The sequence below is a fragment of the Tiliqua scincoides genome, chromosome 14 (genome assembly GCF_035046505.1).
Source record: "Tiliqua scincoides isolate rTilSci1 chromosome 14, rTilSci1.hap2, whole genome shotgun sequence".
NCBI classification, from domain to species: domain Eukaryota; kingdom Metazoa; phylum Chordata; class Lepidosauria; order Squamata; family Scincidae; genus Tiliqua; species Tiliqua scincoides.
In genome coordinates, this window is record NC_089834.1 from 9155080 (window position 1) to 9176299 (window position 21220).

Below are 21220 nucleotides of genomic sequence, written 5' to 3' on the forward strand. Positions count from 1 at the left end.
GTGGCAGATACAAGGCAGGGCACCAGGATGCAGGTCTCTTGTTATCTGGTGTGCTCCCTGGGGCATTTGGTGGGCTGCTGTGAGATACAGGAAGCTGGACTAGATGGGCCTATGGCCTGATCCAGTGGGGCTGTTCTTATGTTAACTACAATTCCCAAAATGCCTTGCAGGTCTTCTTGTTATCTGGTGTGCTCCCTGGGGCATTTGGTGGGCCACTGTGAGATACAGGAAGCTGGACTAGATGGGCCTATGGCCTGATCCAGTGGGGCTGTTCTTATGTTAACTACAATTCCCAGAATGCCTTGCAGGTCTTCTTGTTATCTGGTGTGCTCCCTGGGGCATTTGGTGGGCTGCTGTGAGATACAGGAAGCTGGACTAGATGGGCCTATGCCCTGATCCAGTGGGACTGTTCTTATGTTTATTTATGTTCTTAACCCATTTCTGCCCAGCCCACAAGTGTATGCATTTGATCCCTGTTGCGTATATGCAATACTGGGAAGAAATAGCTTAGTGTTGTCATCTATTCATTATCCACCTGTATTTCCTTGCACTTAAATAGGCAGGAAATCTGACTATCAAGGACCCCTTGTGTGGACCAAGCCTTGCACTCTCCTCTCTTCCACACTCCCTCTTTCACTGTGTTGGCCTCTCCCTTTCCAATTCCAGGGAAGAGGAGAAGCAATGGAGGCAGATGGACTGACCAAAAAGAAGAGGCCAACAGAGTGAAAGAGGAAGTGTAGAGGACAGACGTGCAGCCCTTCCATTGTGCCCATCTGAAGCAAACAGATAGGACAACTATGCAGAACAGAAGGAAACGATACAACTGAGTATACTTCAGAAGGCGCAGTTGAAACCAAAACATCTGGTATGTTTTTGCATACTAAGCTTAAGTTTAAATAATATATCTTGTTTGCTGATGGTTTCTCTAAAAACCGGTTTGTGTAAACAAGTAACCACACGGCACAGACTTTATGAGATTGTGCAACTTTAGAATCTAGGTGGAGGCTTGCATGAGTGAAAAGCTCCCCAGAATCAAAACATCCTTGCTTGCAGAAAGCTAACACACCAAGGCAGCATTCTCCTTGACTTGCTAGTTTTCTCTATGCAGGGAGCATTTTAAAAGAGAAGGGGCATTTAAGCAAGCAATCTCTTGCTTTAAATCTGAAATGGTATAGTCCCAGCAGGTTTTATAAAGGGTGTGGGCAAGATCTTTGACAAAAGGTTCTGTGTAATCTAAATTCAGTTTAAAACATGTTCCAGCATGTGGTTGGAAGGCACATGATGATGGAGCAATCTTGCTGAAGTTAAGCAGGTCTGGGTGCTCTGATGATTGTCTTGAGTTTGCCTACAGAAAGGAGGGATATCAATGTATTAAATATGGAGTGATCTCATAAAATAGACATAAACATACAGGTTGCAACCAATGCCATAATAATCAATTGCTAGTTTGCCGTTGATGAGGGTCCGCAAATTGGCATACTGGCCAGTGATTACTATATTTGTGGTTGCCAGTGACAACTGGCTACCATCTCTCTCTCTTCCCCTAGGTCTTCTCGCATGTGCAGGAAGCTTGGGGAGAGGCAAGGACTTCTCTCATTTGCACTGGGATATGGAGATAATTTAAAAAGCTTCTCTAGCCACTTGGAACAGACTCTTGTCATTTCTTAAATCCTAAACAAGTGCAATGGAATGAGACCTTTGGAGAGAGGGCTCTGTATTGGTTTGGGTGTCCTTCTTGTCATGGAGTTGGAGGTACTTGTCCTGGCAGGCTGACAATGGGATTTGTAAACACTTGGCCATTGTCTTTAGCAACACAGAGCAGGGGTCCCCAACCTTGTGAGCGTCACAGGAATTCTGAAGAGGAATGGTGGGTACCACTGCAAAACAGATGCCGACAGATGGGACCAGACAATTAAAAAAAAATTATTATTTTCCACATTTTTTAACTGCCCTTCCTCCAAGGAGCTCAGGGTGGTGTACATGGTTCCTTCTTTTTGTCCTCACAACAACTCTATGAGGTAGGTAAGGGTAACCCAAGGGTAACCAGGAAGCTTTGTGGCTAAGTGGGGATGGCTTCCAAGGAGTCCAGGCCACAGACAAATATGATCAAACACACATCATGTGCACACCTTACACTGACTCACCCATTCAGGCACAAAGATGCACCTTCCTCCTGCCATCCTCCATGGTCCTGGCCACTGATGCCACCATAGTCTCCTCACCTGGCCTCTGCCTTCTCTTTAAAGCTGTGCTTGGCTCAGCAGGCATGTGCATTTTGAGAAGGAAAGAGTGCAACAGTGTGCTTGTGAGGAGAGATACTCCGCCCTCTGTCCTCCTTTGTCCCCCGCATTTCCTCTTTCAGAAGTCAGCTCTGTCTGTGTACATACACCCACGGGTACCACACTGGAAAATCCTGGGCCACAGGGTACACACCTGCAATCCTCGGCATGTTTACTTGGGTGGAAATCCCTTTGTAAGTCCATGATTGGTTTTCACAAGACTTAAAACCTGATCCATGAGCCTATCTCCACAGCAAACTTATGTCATCTTTCATCAGATGAACTCGGCACAGATGATCCCTTCCCTGCTGGCATACACAGTCTTCTTTAAATACTTTGCATGCAACATTATTATTTCACATTTACATACTGCACTTCCTCCAAGAGGTGGTGTACGTAGTTCCTCTCCTCCTTTTATCCACACAACAGCCCTGTGAGGTAGGTGAGGTTGAGAGTGACTGGCCCAAGGTCACCCAGAAAGCTTTGCAGCTGAGCAGAGATTTGACCCTGGATCTTCCAGGTCTAAGTTCAACTCCCAAACCACTAGAAGCAAGAACAAGACATTTTTCTCAGCCCTTTTTCTACCTCAAATCCATTAATAAATAACATACAGCAGTTGGTCTTTGCCCACCCTGTACCTGGAAGTGACTCGCTGAAGTGAACAGAACTGAGTAAACATGCCTTGCACTGCTGGGCTGCCACCCTGGTCTTGGGAGTGACAGCCCAATCCTATCCACACTTTCCTGGGAGTAAGCCCCATTGACTCAAATGGGACTTACTTCTGAGTAGACATGCATAGGATTGGGCTGTGAGTCTCCCTGCAAGCAAGGAGCCTAGTGCCCAATCCTAGGCAAGAAAAGTAAGCCCCATTATACTCAATGGGGCTTACTCCCAGGAGAGTGTAGATAGGAGGATTGCAGCCTTAGAGCCCAAGCCTATGCATGTCTACTCATGCATATACTCATTATAGTCAATGGGGCTTTCTCCTAGGTAAGTGTGGATAGCATTGCAGCCTTACCTCTGAGTAAACTTGCCCAGGAGGGGAGTTATGGGGCTGCCACCATATATACCTGGAAGCAAGTCCCACTGAAAGTGATAGGAGTTACTTCTGGGTAAACTTGCCTAGAAATGGAGTGCTGGGCTACCACCCTACACCTGGAAGTGCATCCCTACTCAAACCAATGGGAATACTTTTGAGTAGATGTGCTTAGACTGGCACGGGAGGGCTGCCACCCCTGTACTTGGGAGTAAATCCCTATTAAAATACAGAGGGGAAAACTTCTGAGCAAGCAAGCCTACAAATCACAACTGTTATAAGAGTGAGGCGTCTGACAAGGTCCCTCACCAAAGGCTACTAAAAACACAGTCAGGGAATTAGAGGACAGGTCCTCTCATTGCTTGAGAACTGGTTGAAGGCCAGGAAACAGAGAGCGGGTGTCAATGGGCAATTTTCACAATGGAGAGAAGTGAAAAGCGGTGTGCCCTAAGGATCTGTCCTGGGACCGGTGCTTTTCAACCTCTTCATAAATGACCTGGAGACAGGGTTGAGCAGTGAGGTGGCAAAGTTTGCAGACTACACCAAACTTTTCCGAGTGGTGAAGACCAGAAGTGATTGTGAGGAGCTCCAAAAGGATCTCTCCAGACTGGCAGAATGGGCAGCAAAATGGCAGATGCGCTTCAATGTCAGTAAGTGTAAAGTCATGCACATTGGGGCAAAAAATCAAAACTTCACATATAGGCTGATGGGTTCTGAGCTGTCTGTGACAGATCAGGAGAGAGATCTTGGGGTGGTGGTGGACAGGTCAATGAAAGTGTTGACTCAATGTGCGGCTGCAGTAAAGAAGGCCAATTCTATGCTTGGGACCATTAGAAAAGCTATTGAGAACAAAACGGCTAGTATTATAATGCCGTTGTACAAATCGATGGTAAGGCCACACCTGGAGTATTATGTTCAGTTCTGGTCGACGCATCTCAAAAAAGACAGTAGAAATGGAAAAGGTACAAAAGAGAGCGACTAAGATGATTACGGGGCTGGGGCACCTTCCTTATGAGGAAAGGCTATGGCGTTTGGGCCTCTTCAGCCTAGAAAAGAGGCGCCTGAGGGGGGACATGACTGAGACATACAAAATTATGCAGGGGATGGACAGAGTGGATAGAGAGATGCTCTTTACACTCTCACAGAACACCAGAACCAGGGGACATCCACTCAAATTGAGTGTTGGGAGAGTTAGGACAGACAAAAGAAAATATTTCTTAACTCAGCGTGTGGTTGGTCTGTGGAACTCCTTGCCACAGGATGTGGTGATGGTGACTGGCCTGGACGCCTTTAAAAGGGGATTGGACAAGTTTTTGAAGGAAAAATCCATTACGGGTTACAAGCCACGATGTTTATGTGCAACCTCCTGATTTTAGAAATGGGCTATGTCAGAACGCCAATGCAAGGGAGGGCACCAGGATGGGGTCTCTTTGTTATCTGGTGTGCTCCCTGGGGTATTTGGTGGGCCGCTGTGAGATACAGGAAGCTGAACTAGATGGGCCTATGGCCTGATCCAGTGGGGCTGTTCTTACGTTCTTAAGATCTGTTTATTCAGTCAAGGGTTTCTCAAGCTTCTGCGGGTACCACTTTTGCAAGTACTGCTGCCACCCCAGCTGTTCAAAGGGGCGGGAGGCTTGCCCCACAGCTGAGACTCTGATCGGCCCCCTCCTTCCCCAAACCACATCTGCTGGAGGGCCACGCAACTGCCCCAGCCATCTCCACTTCCCATGGGGTGAACCCACAGGATCAGGAGCCATGTGGTAACCTGACGTAGCTGTGAGGTACAGGAAGCTGGACTAGATGGGCCTATGGCCTGATCCAGTTGGGCTGCTCTTATGTTCTTATGTTAAGATACCATCTTGCTACCAGGGAGGTGATAGCTTCCCCCCCAGTCATTGGACAGACCATTCATAGGCCTGTCTACTCAGAAGTAAACCCCATTGTGTTCAATGGAGGCTTACTCCCAGGAAAGTGTGTACAGTATAGGATTGCAGCCTCTTACTCTTGAGCAAGCTGCAGCCACCAGTGTTTTGAATGCTTGAAAACTCTCCCAGACCAGCCTGCACAGGCCATAATAGCCCCCCTCCCTTAGCAGCCTGGATTAGAGTAAGAGCCCAAGCCTATGCATGTCTACTCAGAAGCAAGTTACGTTATAGTCAACGGGGCTTACTCCCAGGTAAGTGTGGCAAGACTTTTCCGCCTTCGACCCCAATTCTATGCAGGTCTACTCAGAAGTAAACCCTAGTATATTCAATGGGGCTTATTCCCAGGTAAGTGTGGCTAGGAGAGCAACCTTAGGCTGCCACGCCCCCTGGCTTCCCCGGGCTCCTAAACCACGTCCCCTGACTTCGCATTGGCTGCGCGGCCGAGGGGCTCCGAGGCCACGCCCCCTCGCCTCCCCATTGGCTGCGCGGCTGAGGGGAAGGGAGCGCGGCGGCCATCTTGTGCGGCCAGCAATCCTGCGCGCGCCTCAGTCGCCTCTCGACGGACCGGCTGTGGCGGCTGCGGGCGAGGTCCGGCTGCGGGCGGGCGCGACGGGCTCGGGGCCGAGGACGGAGGCGGAGCTGCGCTGGCTGCCGGCCGGGGAGGATGAACGGAGGATAAATGGTGCCCAAGGCGGACAGCGGCACCTTCCTCCTCCTCTTCCTCCTGGTGCTCAGCATCACCGAGCCGCTGCGGCCAGGTACGGGGGCCGGCGAGGGACGCGCCGCGCGGCCGAGGGGAGGGGCGGCTTCGCGGGGAGCCCCTGGCGCCGTGGTCTCCTAGGCAACCGCCGCCCTTCCCACCTGGCGGGGTCTCCCTGCGCGCCTGCAGGGGCCGCTCTGGCTGGGCTGCTGTTGCTGCGCCTGGAGGGAGAGGAGCATCCACTGCCATCCGAGTGCCTGAAGGCGGTGGCGTCCCGTGGCAGGGAGTTCCACAGATCCCTCACAGCCTCTGGGCACAGGCGAGCGCTTCCTTCTGTCTGCTCCTGCAGGCAGGAGGTGACCTGTGGCAGAGAGTTCCGCAGACCCCTCACACTCTGCAGGCGAAGGCAAGCGCTTCCTTTCGTCTGCTCCTGTAGGCAGAAGGCATCCTGTGGCAGGGAGTTCCACAGACCCCTTACACTCTCTGGATAAAGAAATATATATCCTGTCGTCTATTCCAGCAGGCAAAAGGTGACCTGTGGCAGTGAGTTCCACAGACCCACCATGCTCTCTGGGTAAAGAAATATATATCCTGTGGTCTATTCCAACAGGCAAAAGGCGATCTGTGGCAGGGAGTTCCACAAACCCCTCACACGCGCTGGGTAAATAAATGCATTTCCTTTGGTCTGTTCCAACAGGCAAAGGCATCCTGTGGTGGGAGTTCCACAGACTTGTTATGTGATCTGGGTAAAGAAATGTATTTTGTCTGTTCCAACAAACAAAAGGATTTATATTTTTTACTCAGAGTGCGTGATTGGTCTGTGGAACTCCTCGCTACAGGATGTGGGGATGACACCTGCAGACCTCCTAGTTGCGTTTTCAAATGGGATCGGACGGATTGATGGAGGAAGCCTTGTAGTGGTTTAGCTGCTGCTTCACCTGGGACGGGAGAGGGTCACCCTCTGAAATTTGAGTGTTTGGAGTTAGTTGGAACAGACAAAAGGAAATATCCTTTATCCAGGGTGTGTGATCGGTCTGGGGGTCATTATCCCTGGGGGCTGGGGATAAGAATAGGCCCTCAGTTTGGCTGTACTTGTCGACTAAACAGCCACTGGGTAGATGGGACTTGTTAGCCTGGGAAGGCAGCTCATCTGAGAGAAGGAAAACTCTGATCCCAAACCTCCACTGCCTTGTGGCTACATCCAGTTATGGAAAAGGCTTCAGGAGTCAACCTCGAGGCAAAATCCGGAGCTGGAGTCCCTGAGGCAGTTCATGGCTGAACACAGTCATGTTCTGGCAACTCCTGCGACGCCACTGGAACCAACCGTATTGGCCTCTGCCTTTCCATTGGACCATTTCAGCGACGTGGAGAGGGGGGATTTGCTGCCTGGGTAACAGCCTATCCTCCATACCTACTTTACCCAGGCTTCGCGCAGTGGAGAGGACACTCTGTTCCAGAACCACCATTCAGAGCGTGACACCATAGTCTTCCAAGACTGAAGGATGCCAACAAGTGATCGGTCTATAGAACTCCTTGCCACAGGATGTGGAGATGGCACCTGAAGGCCTGTGTTTCTCAACGAGTGGTACAGGTACCACCAGTGGTACTTGAGGTGGTGCCTGGTGGTACTTGCAGGACCCCTGGACACCTGCTTCTCTGGAGTGAGACAAGGAACATGACAACAAAGAGTGGTAGGAGGCTTAGCTCAGTGGGCAGAGCTCCAAAGCCAGCTTTTCCATGCTTGAAAAAGCCCTCTCATCCACCCTGAGGTTCTTACTGGTGTTTGTCATGATGCTTCTGGCCTCCCAAGCTGGAAGAAACTGGTGATGACATCATCACCATTTACTTCCAGTAGTACTTCAAATAGATGGACCGTATGAAGTGCTACGACAGAACAAACCTTGAGAAAGACTGTTCTAGATGCCTTTTAAAAGAGGATGTGTGGAAGAAAAGTTTGTCACAGGTTACGAGCCATGATGTGTATATGCAGCCCCCTGGTTTTAGACGACCTCAGAATGCCAGGTGTGTGGTGACAGGATGCTGGTCTTTTGCTGTCTTGTGTGCTCCTTCAGGCATCTGTTGGGCCACTGGAAGCTAGACTAGATGGGACTTTGATCCAGCGGGATTCTTCTTATGAGTTTTTGGCCTGATCCAGCAGGACTTTACGTCCTAGGCGGTGTCGACTGCAGTGTTTGTCCCACTGAATCCAGTGGGACTTACTCCCAGGTAAAGCAGTGAATGGTATGGGATGGTTGCTTTTAAGAACCCTATTGAAGCTGGGAGGATCTTCTGAGTAAGCATAGCCAGAACTGCGCTGCTATCCATATTTACCTGGAGTAAGCCCAATTGACTATAATAGGGTTTAGGATTGGGACATGCATAGGATTGGACTCTTAATCTCTCTGCAATCTGTGGGTCTTCTGAGTATGCACAGCTGGGATTGTAAGGTTATCCAGGATAAACCTCATTGAAACCAACAGGTCTTCTTGAGTAAATGTAGCTAGGACTGCACTGGTCCCTGGGAGTGTAACCTATTGAATCAGTGAGTCTTTTTGAGTAAAACATGGCTAGGATTGCACTGTTCCCTGGGAGTAAATCCCATTGAAATTGGTGGAACAGATTTTTGAGAATGCACACCCCAGATTGTGCTGTTTGGCTACAATGCTGTGTATGTGTACCTGGAAGTAAGTCTCTTTTGAAGTAACTGAAATGGATTTCTGAGTAAATGTGCGCAGGATTGCCACCATACAGCTTCAGTCTTAGCCATATTTACCTGGGAGGTAAGTCCCGTAGAAGTCATTGGATTTTCTGAGCAAACATGGCCAGGAATGTGTTGTTAACTGGGAACAAGCCCTGTTAAAATCAGTGAGTCTTCTGAGTAAACCTCCCCAGGACTGGACTGTCTGGCACCAACACTAGCCACTTTTGCCTGGGAGTACTCCAGTGGCATTCCTGAGTAAACATCCATAGATTGAAATTGTATTAGGCAATGTCAGCCCAAGTGTTAGGCTGAAATTCTAGCTGTGCTTACTTGGGAGTAAGTCACATTGGAACCAGTGGGAACTTATGCATAAACAGGCCTTGGATTGCATTGTGTGGCTGCAACCCTCTTAGTTAATCTAGGTGTAAGTCTCATTGGAGTCAGTGAGACTGCTGAGTAAGCCTGCATAGGATCACACTGACTGCAAACCTAGCCCCACTTACCTGGAAATAGCCATCACTGAACAATGGGACGTATTTCTAAATAAACATGTAGAGATTTGGGCTGTTAAGTACCAAATGGGAGAGAGGCTCAAAGGGGACTTTTTCTTAGGTCCTGCTACTCTGGACTGGGAGTAGTGGAGGAGTACTTGTGGTTCTTGCATATATAAAATGCAAAATGTATCTCTTATATTTAGTTTCCTGAAATGATGGTGCTGTGGGGAAAAAAAAACACTATCTCGCATACTTGTGTGCATGTTTGAGGGTTTACCTTGGTTTCTTGCAAACTATGGATCAGGTGTTCTAATAAGGAGGGGAATGAGGGTTTTGTAGCATTTTGGAGTGAAGGGGTACCTGAATGTGTATATCTTTGCTGCAAGGGGCTGAGTTCTAAGGATTGCCCTTCCTGAACGGGGATCACTGGGGTTTGGAAGCGTACCTAGAAGGGGTGGGGAGCCCTTGAAGATGTATGGAAATGGTGGTGATCAAAAGAGTTGGCAAAAGTTCCAGCAGGTGTATGGCACTGGGGCTTTGCCAGGATGTAAGGACTTGAAACTTTCTCAGGAACTGGGATGCGAGATCAGAGAAGGGTGTTAAGAAAGATACCCTGTTATGAGGAGTGCAGAAAGGAAGCCACAGGACCCTGGAGGCTGTCTAAGAAATGAAGGTGTAGCAGGAACTTGGGGGCACAAAAGTTACACAGTGGCACAAAAGTTTTGGGGGCACAAAAGTTACACAGATATTTGGTGTGGGGCTGCTGAGGCACCTAGAACTTACTTGCAGGTACTTCCTCCTCCCCTAGATCCTGTAATATTCTGGTGGAAGGGAAGATGTGGTGTTGGGGCTTGGGGAAGAAGAGTGAAACCTGTAAGTGTGCATGCAATAGAACTGGAAAAAAGAACCGTGCATTTGAACATGCTCAGGAGGGAAAAAAGGGGAGTCCCAAAGAGGAAGCTGTGGGCAAAAAAGGCTTATAATGGTCCTTTCTCATTTGGATGCCAGCCTAGTGGACTATTCTCATTTAGTCTTACTAGAATTTGATCTTGAGTTTGGATAATCCAGGATTGGCAGAAGTTTTCCTTGTGTTTGCTGGTTCCCAAACTTTTTCGGCTGGTGACTCCCTTGACCGACTGGGCCATTGGCTGTGGCTCTCCATTAGGGAGACAAACCCATATATTGTATAGGGTGATGGATTTTTTGCGAGGATTCTGTGGCTCCCCTGGCTGGCTTCTGGGGTTCCCAAGGAGCCACAGCTCACAGTTTGGACTGAGCTCACCATTGGGCTAATTGGCCCTCTTCAGTCGTTGGTATTGTTAAATATTATTAATTATATACTGCTTTTCAGCTAAAGTTCACAAAACGGTTTACAGAGAAAAATCAAATGGTATGGTGGAGAAAAGACTGAAGCCTATAAAGAATTTTCATGCTTTTGGGGCATCTTATTTCTCTGTAATTCATCTGCCAATTACACTTTAGGGAACCAGCTTGCGAAAAAAGGCCTGTTTTGGTCTGCCTGTCAATGCTTGCAGAAGCTGTTTGAGTGAAGGGGTAGTGGATACCACACAGAGAAAGCTTCACGTGTCTGAGGAGTTTTAGCTGGTTGACTAGAGCCAGTTGCGTTGCTTTTTCATTTTTTTCCTGTAATGTAATTTGGCAGGTTAGATGCTTTTCAGCACAGATGACTGTGAATCCCTTTGAACAATTAGCACTTAGCTGTGGAGAAAATTATAATGCATGGACGATGTGAGTGTTGTGTCAGATAGCCTCTCTGGCTAAGCTGCATTTTTTTGAAAGGGATCTGTGTTGGGAAACTCTCTACGGAGGATATGATGTAGCCCTTCCAAAATAATGTGACTCAGTTACATAAGTGCCCATTGCATGTGTATCAGAAGCATGACCAAGAACTGGGGTAAACTTCAGGTTGCAGCCGTGAAATTGATCTGCGTTTTGAATGCGAGTTTTCCCCCTTTTGTAATATCTCTGCATGCAGATCTTAACAGGCTTTACTGCCTGTCCTGTTGTAGATAAGAATATAGGATGGAAGAATGATGATCTTAGAGCGACACCTAATTGTGGCTTGTTCATTTGCTTGACTACTGATGCCAAATGGCATTATGAAGTATAGCACTGAGATCTAATCATAGCATGAAACCTTCAGAACATGGCCTAACCTTCAGATAGTTTGCTTCAAAAGAGCTTTAGGTATTGCAGTTAATGTTGACAACGGTGTCACAGGATGTTCTTTGCCCTCTTTTTGTTGAAGCACTTAAAAAAATTCCATTCGTAAAGTAGATGGAGTTTGCAGTTGGTAGTAGCAAGAAAGCAGTCTTTCAAGTGCTGTCTAAACTGTGTGTTCTGGGTTTTCTTCTAGTAATTGGGGTTGCAGCCATTTGTGAAAAGTGTGACTCTGAACCAACAAAACATGTGTTTGTATGAGGGAGAACCAGGCCCGGAGGGTGGCTTCTTTGAAGTTATCCTATAAGCTGCTTGCGCTACTAAAAAGCCAGGCTGCGTTTTCCATAGCAAAGTGGCTTGCCTCTTCAGCATCCTGGGCTGCTGTGATGAAACCACTAAAAAAAAATAAATGGCTGGCTGCTCACAGGGCTTCCTCCATGTCATTACTGTATCTCTCTTCTATTATATCTTTATCAGATTGAGACTTACGTTCTTAATTAGTATATGCATGTGTTATGTTTTTAATATTGAGGCAGAAATGTAGTCAAGAAGTTTCTCACATGGTCCATGTAACTACGCTGTCAATGTGAAACCTTAGTTTTGGTGCTCAAAACCTTAGTTTTAAAATCTCTCCCACTCCCCAACAAGAAACCAATAGAAAATATTACTGTTCTTTAAGTCTGGTAAAGGCGGAAAGAGGCAAGGGCAGGTACAATATACAAGTACTTACTATACAATTATTTTTCGACATACTTCTCTGAAACTTTTAAACAAAACAGAAGCAGTTACAGCAGTTTCTCTCCCTAACTTTTCTGATCCTCATTGGAGAACTTTGTGTGTTGCTTGGTAGGCTGTAAACATGGAGATCTTTGCCTGTTTCCACTCTTTTGTTCAAGAGTGGCTTCCAATGCAATGTTCTTGGTTCCTTGACTCAGATACCAGTGTAACTTTGTTATGCCGGAGACCCTGGACTTTTTCTCTTCTTTAGGTATTTTAATTACCTGCTCAGTGCTCTCTAGCATTATGCTTGGTCATTTCCTATTGGCATAAGTCATTCAGCATTTGGTTTTTTGGATGAAAGGTCTTTTGTTTTTCTAGTGTGTACCTTAACCTTCACTTAAGGGTTTCTGTGCAGCAGTGTGTGTGGGGGGAGTGGTTGGTATGTTTCTTAAAAGCCTTTAATTGCGCATTGAGAATTGAGCCATTTATATTAAACGAGGTTCATGTGCTATTTGTGATATGGAAAGAGACCTTACTGTATTGCTGCTTAGTGTTACTTTTGCCGTTCAAAACAAACCATCTTAGAAATGTGATCAGAAAAATTGCCCAGTTCAGTTGCAGTACAAATGACTTGAGTGTTTCATTGTGTAGAGCTGAGAGGTCTTCTGACACCTGTGAGGTGGCCACTATAATGTAGTCATGGAGAGGATTGGTTTTCCATGGTGGATCATGCAGTTGGTCCATCTATCAGTGACTTGTTAGCACTGTGGAAGCCACACTGGATCGGGTCGTGCTTTTAGTTGTCTCAAAGCTGCCATGGCTGTAGGCCAGTGGCCCCCAAACTAGTGTTGCCCTCTGTGTTGCAGTTGCAGAGCCTGGTACCTGGAAGTAATTCGCGATGGTGCACTGCCACTTCCAGCTTGTGAGCATGCTGGAAATGGTGATAAGAGGCCTGGAGCAGGCGGGTGAGCTTTTCACGCGGTGAAAACCTTGCACGCTGAACTCTGCCCACTGAGCCAAGCCTCTTATGGCCATTTCAGCATCTCAGCAGTGCTTGCTGCTGGACCATGGGTGTCCCACGATGCCCTGTGTGTTAACTGTGCCTCCCAGAGTGAAAACCTTTGGCTTTTGCCTTCTGGTGAACAACTTGTGCAGGCTGATCCTATCCTTTAGTAAGGTTCACTCTGGCCATCACACAGAATGAGGTGGTAGCATTCTATACTGTTCCAGTTCAGATTGCAGAAGTGTGTGGAGGCACTTGTGTTGTATTTTAGAAGGTATTCCCATGCAAACCCCGTCCTTCAGTATGCATAGTGAAGGAGGACTTTGGAGGAAAGGTTTAGTGCAGAGCTTTCCTTGATATGCTGGCTTCCTACATGCAGGTTTTGCTTTGCATGGGAGAGAGTTCAGGTATATAACTTGCCACCTGCAGTCTGTGAAATGGAACATTCCAGATCTTTTACCTTGGTTAAACCACCTTGCCGTGATTTGGTCCAAGTCTTGGGTGTGTGGAGTAGTGCGTGCTGAACACAAGATGCAACCTTAGATGGAGGCTTAAGGTTGTGAGGAGTTTTGTGGCACTGTCTTAAGCAGAGTGGGACATGCATGAGAAGGAGATATGGGAGAATCTGAGCTGGGATGCTCTCATAAGCTGCTTAAGGCCTGATCAATATTTATCTGCTAGATCGTAGGCTGCTGCAAGGCCAGTGGCCAGCAGTGAATTGAGCTTCCCCAGCAGTTTCCAACCTCTTCACCTCAAGGACTCTCCTTTAATCCCAAAATGCAGCATGGAATTTGCTTCCCATTTTTTTTAGCAGATATGCCTGTTTTTTCTCCTCTTTCTCAGATACAAGTAATCCTAAACCTGCAAGTCGACCCATGTCTCCTAAGTTGCATAAGCAAAGACAGATTTACAGGTGCAGCTTGTCTTGCAAGGGACTTGACTGCTCAAATGTCTTAGGGACATAGGAAATTGCAGAGCTAGTTCAGTATTTGGACTCTGACTGGCAGTGGCTTCTTAGGAATTCAGGCAGGGGCCTTTCCATGCCCTGCTCAGAGATGCTGGGGCTGAATCCTGGGACCTTTTGATTGCAGAGGAGGCACCCTGGCACTGTTATACATATCATGACTCCCAGCGTAGCAAGAGAAGGGGAGGATAAATTTCCTGCTCTGTTCTTGTTTGTTGGCTCATAACAGGATGGTGGTGGCAACAGCCGGTTCCTACCTGAGAGTCCAAGAATGGGGAGCGTATCTCCAGAGATGAGGGGAGAGGCAGGAAGAAAGCAGTGAGAATCTCAGAAGGAGATTTAAACATGCTGCTTGCTATTTCGCAGTCTTTCCTCCTGCCTGCTTTGCTAGCCAATCAGGGAAGAGCCAGGATGGTGTAGTGGTTCTGGTGTGGGACTTAGACCTGGAGGCTCCAGGTTCAAATCTCTGCTTAGCCATGAAGCTTCTTGGGTAACCTTGGGACACTCGCAGCATAACGTACCTCATAGGGTTGTTGTGAGGACAGAAGTTGGAGAGGAGCTATGTGTACCACCCCGAGCTCTTTGGAGGAAGCATCAAAATGTGAAAAATCTTCCACCCTCCCCTGACTCATGCTTTTAAGTGACCAGATGTCACCACCCTAACACAGCACAACACAACATGAGTGCCTTTTGACTGGCTCATTTGCCTTCTTCAGAGCTATCCATGGTGACTTGGTTGTTACATTGCCCGGTTTTTGGTCCAGAACTCAACAACCCACTGGAAAAAATCCACACTGTTCCTTTTCCTCCTGGTACTTTCTTCAGGAAATGTCTTTAAGGTATAAACCATAAACAGTGAGGCTGTTGTGTTTTCCTTGCTCCCTTCCCCCCAGTTTGATTAGACCAAAAATGTAGTAGGATGCAGAAGGGAAAGCATGCATCATAGTGAACTTCCTTGCAGGATTGCAGGAAAGCCAAGGCAATTACTTTACAGGGCAAGTCATGGAAGGGGAACTGTTCTTAAAGTCAGTTTTCTTGTGTGGGTTTTCAAGGGTGGGATGCACTCGTGACTGTTCCTTAAGGTTCTGGGCTCACTCCATCATATTCCTTTTTTGGTCACCAAAGCAATCCTGTTCATCCTTTCGTTAACTCTCCTACATTGCTTATGTTTCCGCATGCTTTTGAAGTCTTGTATTAAAAACACTCAAATTGGTATTGAAGAAAACAACTTGGTGGCTTGAGCTGAGCTTTTAACTCTCCCCCCTTGTATACATTGTTTTGCCTTGAACAGCTGATTGATATTTGCAGCCTCAATCCTATGCATTCTTTCTTGAATGTAAGTTGCCTCCTCCATGGAGCTCAGGAAGTGGATGCTAACTAGTAATCGTATAAAAGTGGGGAATACCAGCAAAATATAGTAGTGTGCCATAGCCCCAAGCAGGCTTGTGGAGGGGTGAGGAAGGGAAAAGGTGGTTGATTCCCTTTCCCTCCCACCTAAAATCTTTTCCCGTTCTGCTGTATTGCATGAAAGGAACTGGGTTCGGTTACTATCCCAAAACCCAAGGAAAGCTGTTTTGTTGCGTGGCATTGGACAGGAGGTTTCTGGAAGGCGCAGAAGGTGTTTTTTCTTTCCTACCTCCTTAAAATCAGTGTATAATTCATGGAGTGGAGGGGTGTGGTATATGTGCATGTTAACCTAATGGTGTGCACCCACTGACAACAATTCTTGTCTCCAAGATGCTGTATGATACTGACTCAAGCAGACTAAGTCCCCACAACTGATTGAGAACAGAGGTGTCAAATGTAAGGCCCATAGGTTGGATGTGGCCCCAATAGTCGGCCTGTTTGATGATTGGGCTCTCCTAGTGCTGCCCTTTCAGCATCGCCACTTCTGCTGAGTCTCTGGGAGGGAGAGATGGAAGGAGGCTTCAGAAGGCAAAGGACACTTTGCAGGAAAGGGCCGACCAAGAGGGGTGAGAGTAGGAAATGGTGCTGGGGTAGCCCAATTCAACTGGGCCACCCTTTCAACACTTCTGTTGAGGCTTCACTCCACCTCTCAGGTGAGCTGTGAGGTGTCTGCAGAAGTGGTGCTGCTGAAAGGGCGGCCCGTGTGATAATTGGGCTTCCTTGTGTCTTGATAATATGATCAAGATTTTCATATCTTTTCTCTTGTGTCTTTTGCAACTAATGAGTTCCTACATGATAACAAAGTGCTTCTCTCTGACCATCATCTGCTTAATGATGTCACTTCCTGCTTAATGATGTCACTTCCAACCCTCAGCAGGCACCATGAATGCTATTTGGCCTGTGGTATGAAATGAGTTTGGCACCTCTGATCTAGAACTTACCAAGGAGGCAAGGGCTCTGTCATTAAGTAATTGTGTTGTGCCAATAGTTTAATCACATTACCATGTAGAAGGAAAGTGGGAAAGAGGAAACTGTTCACCGGAACCAAGGCAGTTGGATGTGGCAATAGTATCCCCAACAGCTGTATAATAGTATCCCCAACAGATCCTCAACACCTGGGATTTCATGTGGAAATCTGTCCACGTTACTGGTGGCTGGTATTGTTGCCTTTGATAGTGCCAGGTAAACCTGAGTTTCTTTTCGCACTTTCTCCACCAGTTTGATGTCAGTACTAATACCAGTAATCACATGTTTGGGGGGAGGACAGATGTTTAAAAACATGTATGAGCATATTGCAGCATGCACAGATCTCTGTGCTGAGTCTGAATGCAGCTCTTGTTAAATACAGCTCCATTTTTAGTTTTGGCTTGTTTATATGTAAACGTTTAACTGGTTATTGCTTGGCGAGTCAGCTGAGAGACCACTAGTACTTTTGTTGAGACGTGGTGCCTGGCTTGCTGCTGGACTGTGGCCACACCTTGCATAAACATACTGAGGTGTGTGAAAGGCAAAACAGGCCAGCTTCTGTAGATGGATGCATCAATTACCCAGTGATCTGAAGGCTGGTCAGAGCTGTCTTACTTGGCTTCCAGGGGAAGAACTAGGTGTGGGTCTGGCACCAGAGGGGATGAGCGTGTGAACAGCGCTTGAGTCATGAGGAGCTGCAACGTGTGCCCTGCCTCAGTATGTTTATGTATCTGTTTTTCACATTTTTATAATGCCCTTCCTCCAAGGAGCTCAGGGTGGTGTGGATGGTTCCTTCCCCTTTCTGTCCTCTCAACAACCCTGTGAGGTAGGTGAGGCTGAGAGAGTGACTGGCCCAAGGTCACCCAGGTAGCTTCAAGGCTGAGCGGGATTTGAATCTGCATTTTCCAGGTCTTGGGCTCTCTAACCGGCCTGGCTCTTGATGGTGAGGTAACACATATGCTTGTGTGTTGGGCCCCATTTCCCAGTTTTTGTATGTAATATTACCAGCGTTTTAGTGGAAAATCTTGACATACAGAAGCTTATCATGACCCTCCCTTGTGACTATACCGCATTAAGAGTATATAAAAAACAAAAAACACCCCACCACCAATTTCTTAGGGCCCAATCCTATCCTACTTTTCAGCACTGATGTAGCCCTGAAGTAAGTAACAAATGCTACCTTACTTTGTGGAGGCGTCTGTGGCTGCCTTCCCCCAGTGCATGATTCACAGTACACCCTGTTGGCACAGCTGCATCAGAGCTGGAAATGTGGATAGGATTGGACCCTGAGTGTTTTCTTCTCCCTGCTACTTACTTTGCTTATTTAAAGGTGGTGTTTGTTTTACTTAAAAGTGTTGCTCATTTCCCCTTGGCATGAGTTTTAAAACACGTGTGTAAAAACTGAAAAATGGAAGTAAGCGATGTGTCACTGTGGAAGTTACCGGCAAAGGAAAGGGGCTTGGCTGTTAGTACTACCCTCAGATTAAAAAGCGAAGGGGTGACTTTAAAAAAAGGCAACTTTTTTGACCTGGATAACAGAGTTTAAAAAAAACTTTGCTTAAAAATGGCACAAGTTGCGCATTGCTTGTTCAGAGGCCTTTTGGCTTCTCTTTATAAGGGTGCCATCCTAACCAACTTTCCATCACTGACATAGCTGTGCCAATGTGGTGTGCACCACATCCTGCAGTGGGAAGGTAGTCAAGGGGGCCTCCTCGAGCTAAGGGCATGTTTGTTACCTTACCTCGGGGGGTTGCATTGCGGCTAAGTCAGTGCTGGAAAGTTAGTTAGGGCGCAGTCCTAAGCGTTCGCTCTTTGTACTCATGTGTGGTTGGGGCTGTGTAAGAGAGACAGAGTTTGTATCCCACCTTCCCTTGTTAGATCAAAGGCAAGGTGGATAACAAAATCAGCTTGCAAATAGCAACATAATAGATGGATGTAGAACTTTGCTAGGCTTGATAGTTCTCTGGCCTGTTCCTATGTGGCACAGGCTGCAGCAGCTGGAGAAATGGGGATGGGTGGGTTCTTTTGTTGCAGGTTTGGTCCCCTCGCCCTCCAGCATGTCCTTGCTGTGCCACATTGCTTCCCTGTGCTCCACAGGAGCTGTGGTGGCCTGGTAAACATTGCCTCTGCCTTCTGACTGGCTGACATTCTTGATGCGTGAAACCAGCAAACACTCCCCCAGCGGAGAATAATGCTTCATTCATCCGACCGAGCGACTCCAGTTCATGAATGTTTGTTTCCCATTTAATCTGGCTGCTGTTTAAGGAGCCGCAAGGTTCTTTGGTGTTGGCCTGTTACGTTGGTGCACTGGAGCATAGCTAACGAGTAGTACAAATGCTAATTGCCACTGACTTTTAACATGTTTCAACGAGATATAAATTGGTGTGCTTTCCTTTCCCCTCTCAGACTTTCTTGATGTTGGATTAATAAGGCCCGAGAATGCTGACAAGTTTGATTTTAATTCCCAAAGTGATCCAGGCAAGCCCATTGGTTTATTGTGCTGTATTTTCATTACAGTGATTTTTGCTGAGGGCAATTGGATGTTTTACATATTTCTTCCGAGAGCGCGATTGCTATTCAGTGAGGGTTTTTAACGCAGCCAGCTTTCTTTAATATTAATCTTATTAACAGCCAGCAATACCGGGGCACACGCTCCTCTATCTCAGGTCATCAGGCACTTTCTTTTTTTCCTTTTCAGCAAACCGTCCCCTGGCTTTCTTAATAGCCCATTGATTTCTCATTTTTATAGCGTCTACCCCCAACGCGGGTAATGAAGGTTACCTGGAGGAAATAATTTGGCAGTGTTAAAATCTTGTGTGTATCAGCTAATCAGCATTAGCTACAAGGCTTGCCATTGCAGATATAATTAAAAATTGATTTGAATCTCTTTCTCATTAATCTGAAAATAGTTGATTCCAGTTTATTAGTGCTGTGTGGTATTCCTGGGATAGGAATTGGTCCACGTGGTGTATGCGTGTTGTCATTCATCTTCTCTCTCTCAAAAATATTAACAATATTCATATAGCAGTACTTATCGTAGAAGTACTAGTAGACTACTGCAGTATTAGTAGTATTAAGTCATTCTAGTTAGCTTTCTTTCCAATTGATGCCTCAACTTTTGCAGCGTTTCTCAAACTGTGGGTCACGACCCACTAGGCCAGTGATGTTCAACCTTTTTCATCTCACAACACGCGGACAAGTCGCTAAAATTGTCAAGGCACACCACTGTGCTGGTGGGGGGCTCCCATCCCCCAAATAGCCCTACTGACCCACCCCCAAACTCCTGCAGCACACCTGCAGACCACACACGGTACACCAATGTGCGACAGCACACTGGTTGAAAATAGCTGCACCAGGTGGATCGCACGCCAGTTTCAGGTGGGTAACATAGCACCTAGTTCAGTCACCATTGGGAATACAGGGTATAAGAGTTGCTGGGCAGGGCAGACTCCCAGGGGGAGAGATTCCTGGTGCTGTGCCCTGAATAGCAACCTTATGTTAACCACCTTCAGTGTGTGTGTTCCTGAATAAAGTATCGGAACAGGGTGCTTCTGGAGAAGCTTCCAACCTGACTTTTGACAAAGAGGAGGGAGAGCAGAAATGGGGGACAGGTTGGATACAGGCTGGGCTGTGTGCGCTTGGCTAGTGCTTGGCTGCAGACCTTCAGACTGCCTTGGCGGAGCGGCAGGAAGAGGGGACCAGTCTTTTTGTGTTTCCCCTTCTGCTCTTGTACAGGAAAGCTCTGTTGCTCCTTCACAGGCAGCCACAAAAACCAAACCAGTATTGTGGACCACTGAGAGAGAGAGAGAGCGAGAGAAAACAAAAACGAACTGGACTGGGTGGATGACTCATACCTGCATATAGCATCCCAGGGCCTGTGGAGTTTGGTGGAACTGGGTCTCGGATAGGATTGCAGCCATGTAGCCTGCCTCTGTATATGCTTAATAGGAAGTAAATCTTGCTGAATTCAATGAAGCTGACACCCAAGCAAGGCTGCAGATATCCCAAAGGGCTGACTTCTCTCCACCCCTTTTGCGCCAAGAAAACCTGCATCATGGCCTGTCTAAATGATGCAAATTATGGAGCTTTTGTTTGTGCTAGTTGTGGGGTGTTGGCCACTCTGTACCCACTTTGTCCTCAGCCCCACTTTGCCCTCAGCCCCTTTACTGGCTGTAGGATGTTTTCTCCCCTCTGGCATTTCCAACACACTTCCCGATAATAAGGGCTTCACACATCAAAATGCATCTGATGGCAAACTTTGAACCCAGTGCCAGAAGCTTATCAACAAGTTGCAGACTGCCTGGGGAAGGGAGGGACTTTGTCTTCGCAATGTCCCATTTTCTTTTGCCATCTGGTTCCCCCCTCAATGTGCTTTGTGTCAACAATTCTGAGCTGTCTGCCAGGGCAAGGTGAAGTCAGATTGCCTGTCTTGAGATTGTGTGTGCGTATTTTCTCACAGACTGAGGTCACAGGTGCAGCCACAGCTCTTTAGTGCATCAAATGCCTTTTAGCAGTCGGCAGTATTTTTATTTTTTAAAAAGCGAAGCATACAAATGTACAGCATAAACGTATGGTAACTTTGTTCCTCCAGGTGTGCATCCATCTTCGAGGCTTGTAGATTTTCAACGGTAGGAAGTCCGTGGGTGCAACTGTCTCTTAAGTTTATCTGTGCACATCAGAAAACTCTTAGTTGGTGTGATGTGTTCAGCTAGTCACATCCATAAATCATTTTCCTTGACCAGGTAGCAAAACTGTCGTGCCCTCATGAGAGAGAGGCATTTATATAGAAAAGGGCTGCTGAATGCATGGGGGGAGGGAACCACAAGATGTGAGTCTGAAGAAAG

General features: G+C 47.1%; 1 protein-coding gene across 4 annotated transcripts in view; it reads left to right on the forward strand.

Annotated features, from left to right (window-relative positions):
- The first annotated feature begins 5757 nt into the window (after window positions 1-5757).
- Window positions 5758-21220, forward strand: part of DGCR2 (DiGeorge syndrome critical region gene 2) — a 73819-nt gene continuing 58356 nt past the window's right edge. For all 4 annotated transcript variants that reach the window (XM_066609831.1, XM_066609832.1, XM_066609833.1 and 1 more), the window contains exon 1: window positions 5758-5998. In XM_066609831.1, the coding sequence (XP_066465928.1) occupies window positions 5920-5998 (79 nt within the window). In that variant the 5' untranslated portion in view covers window positions 5758-5919. The remainder of the gene's footprint in view (window positions 5999-21220) is intronic.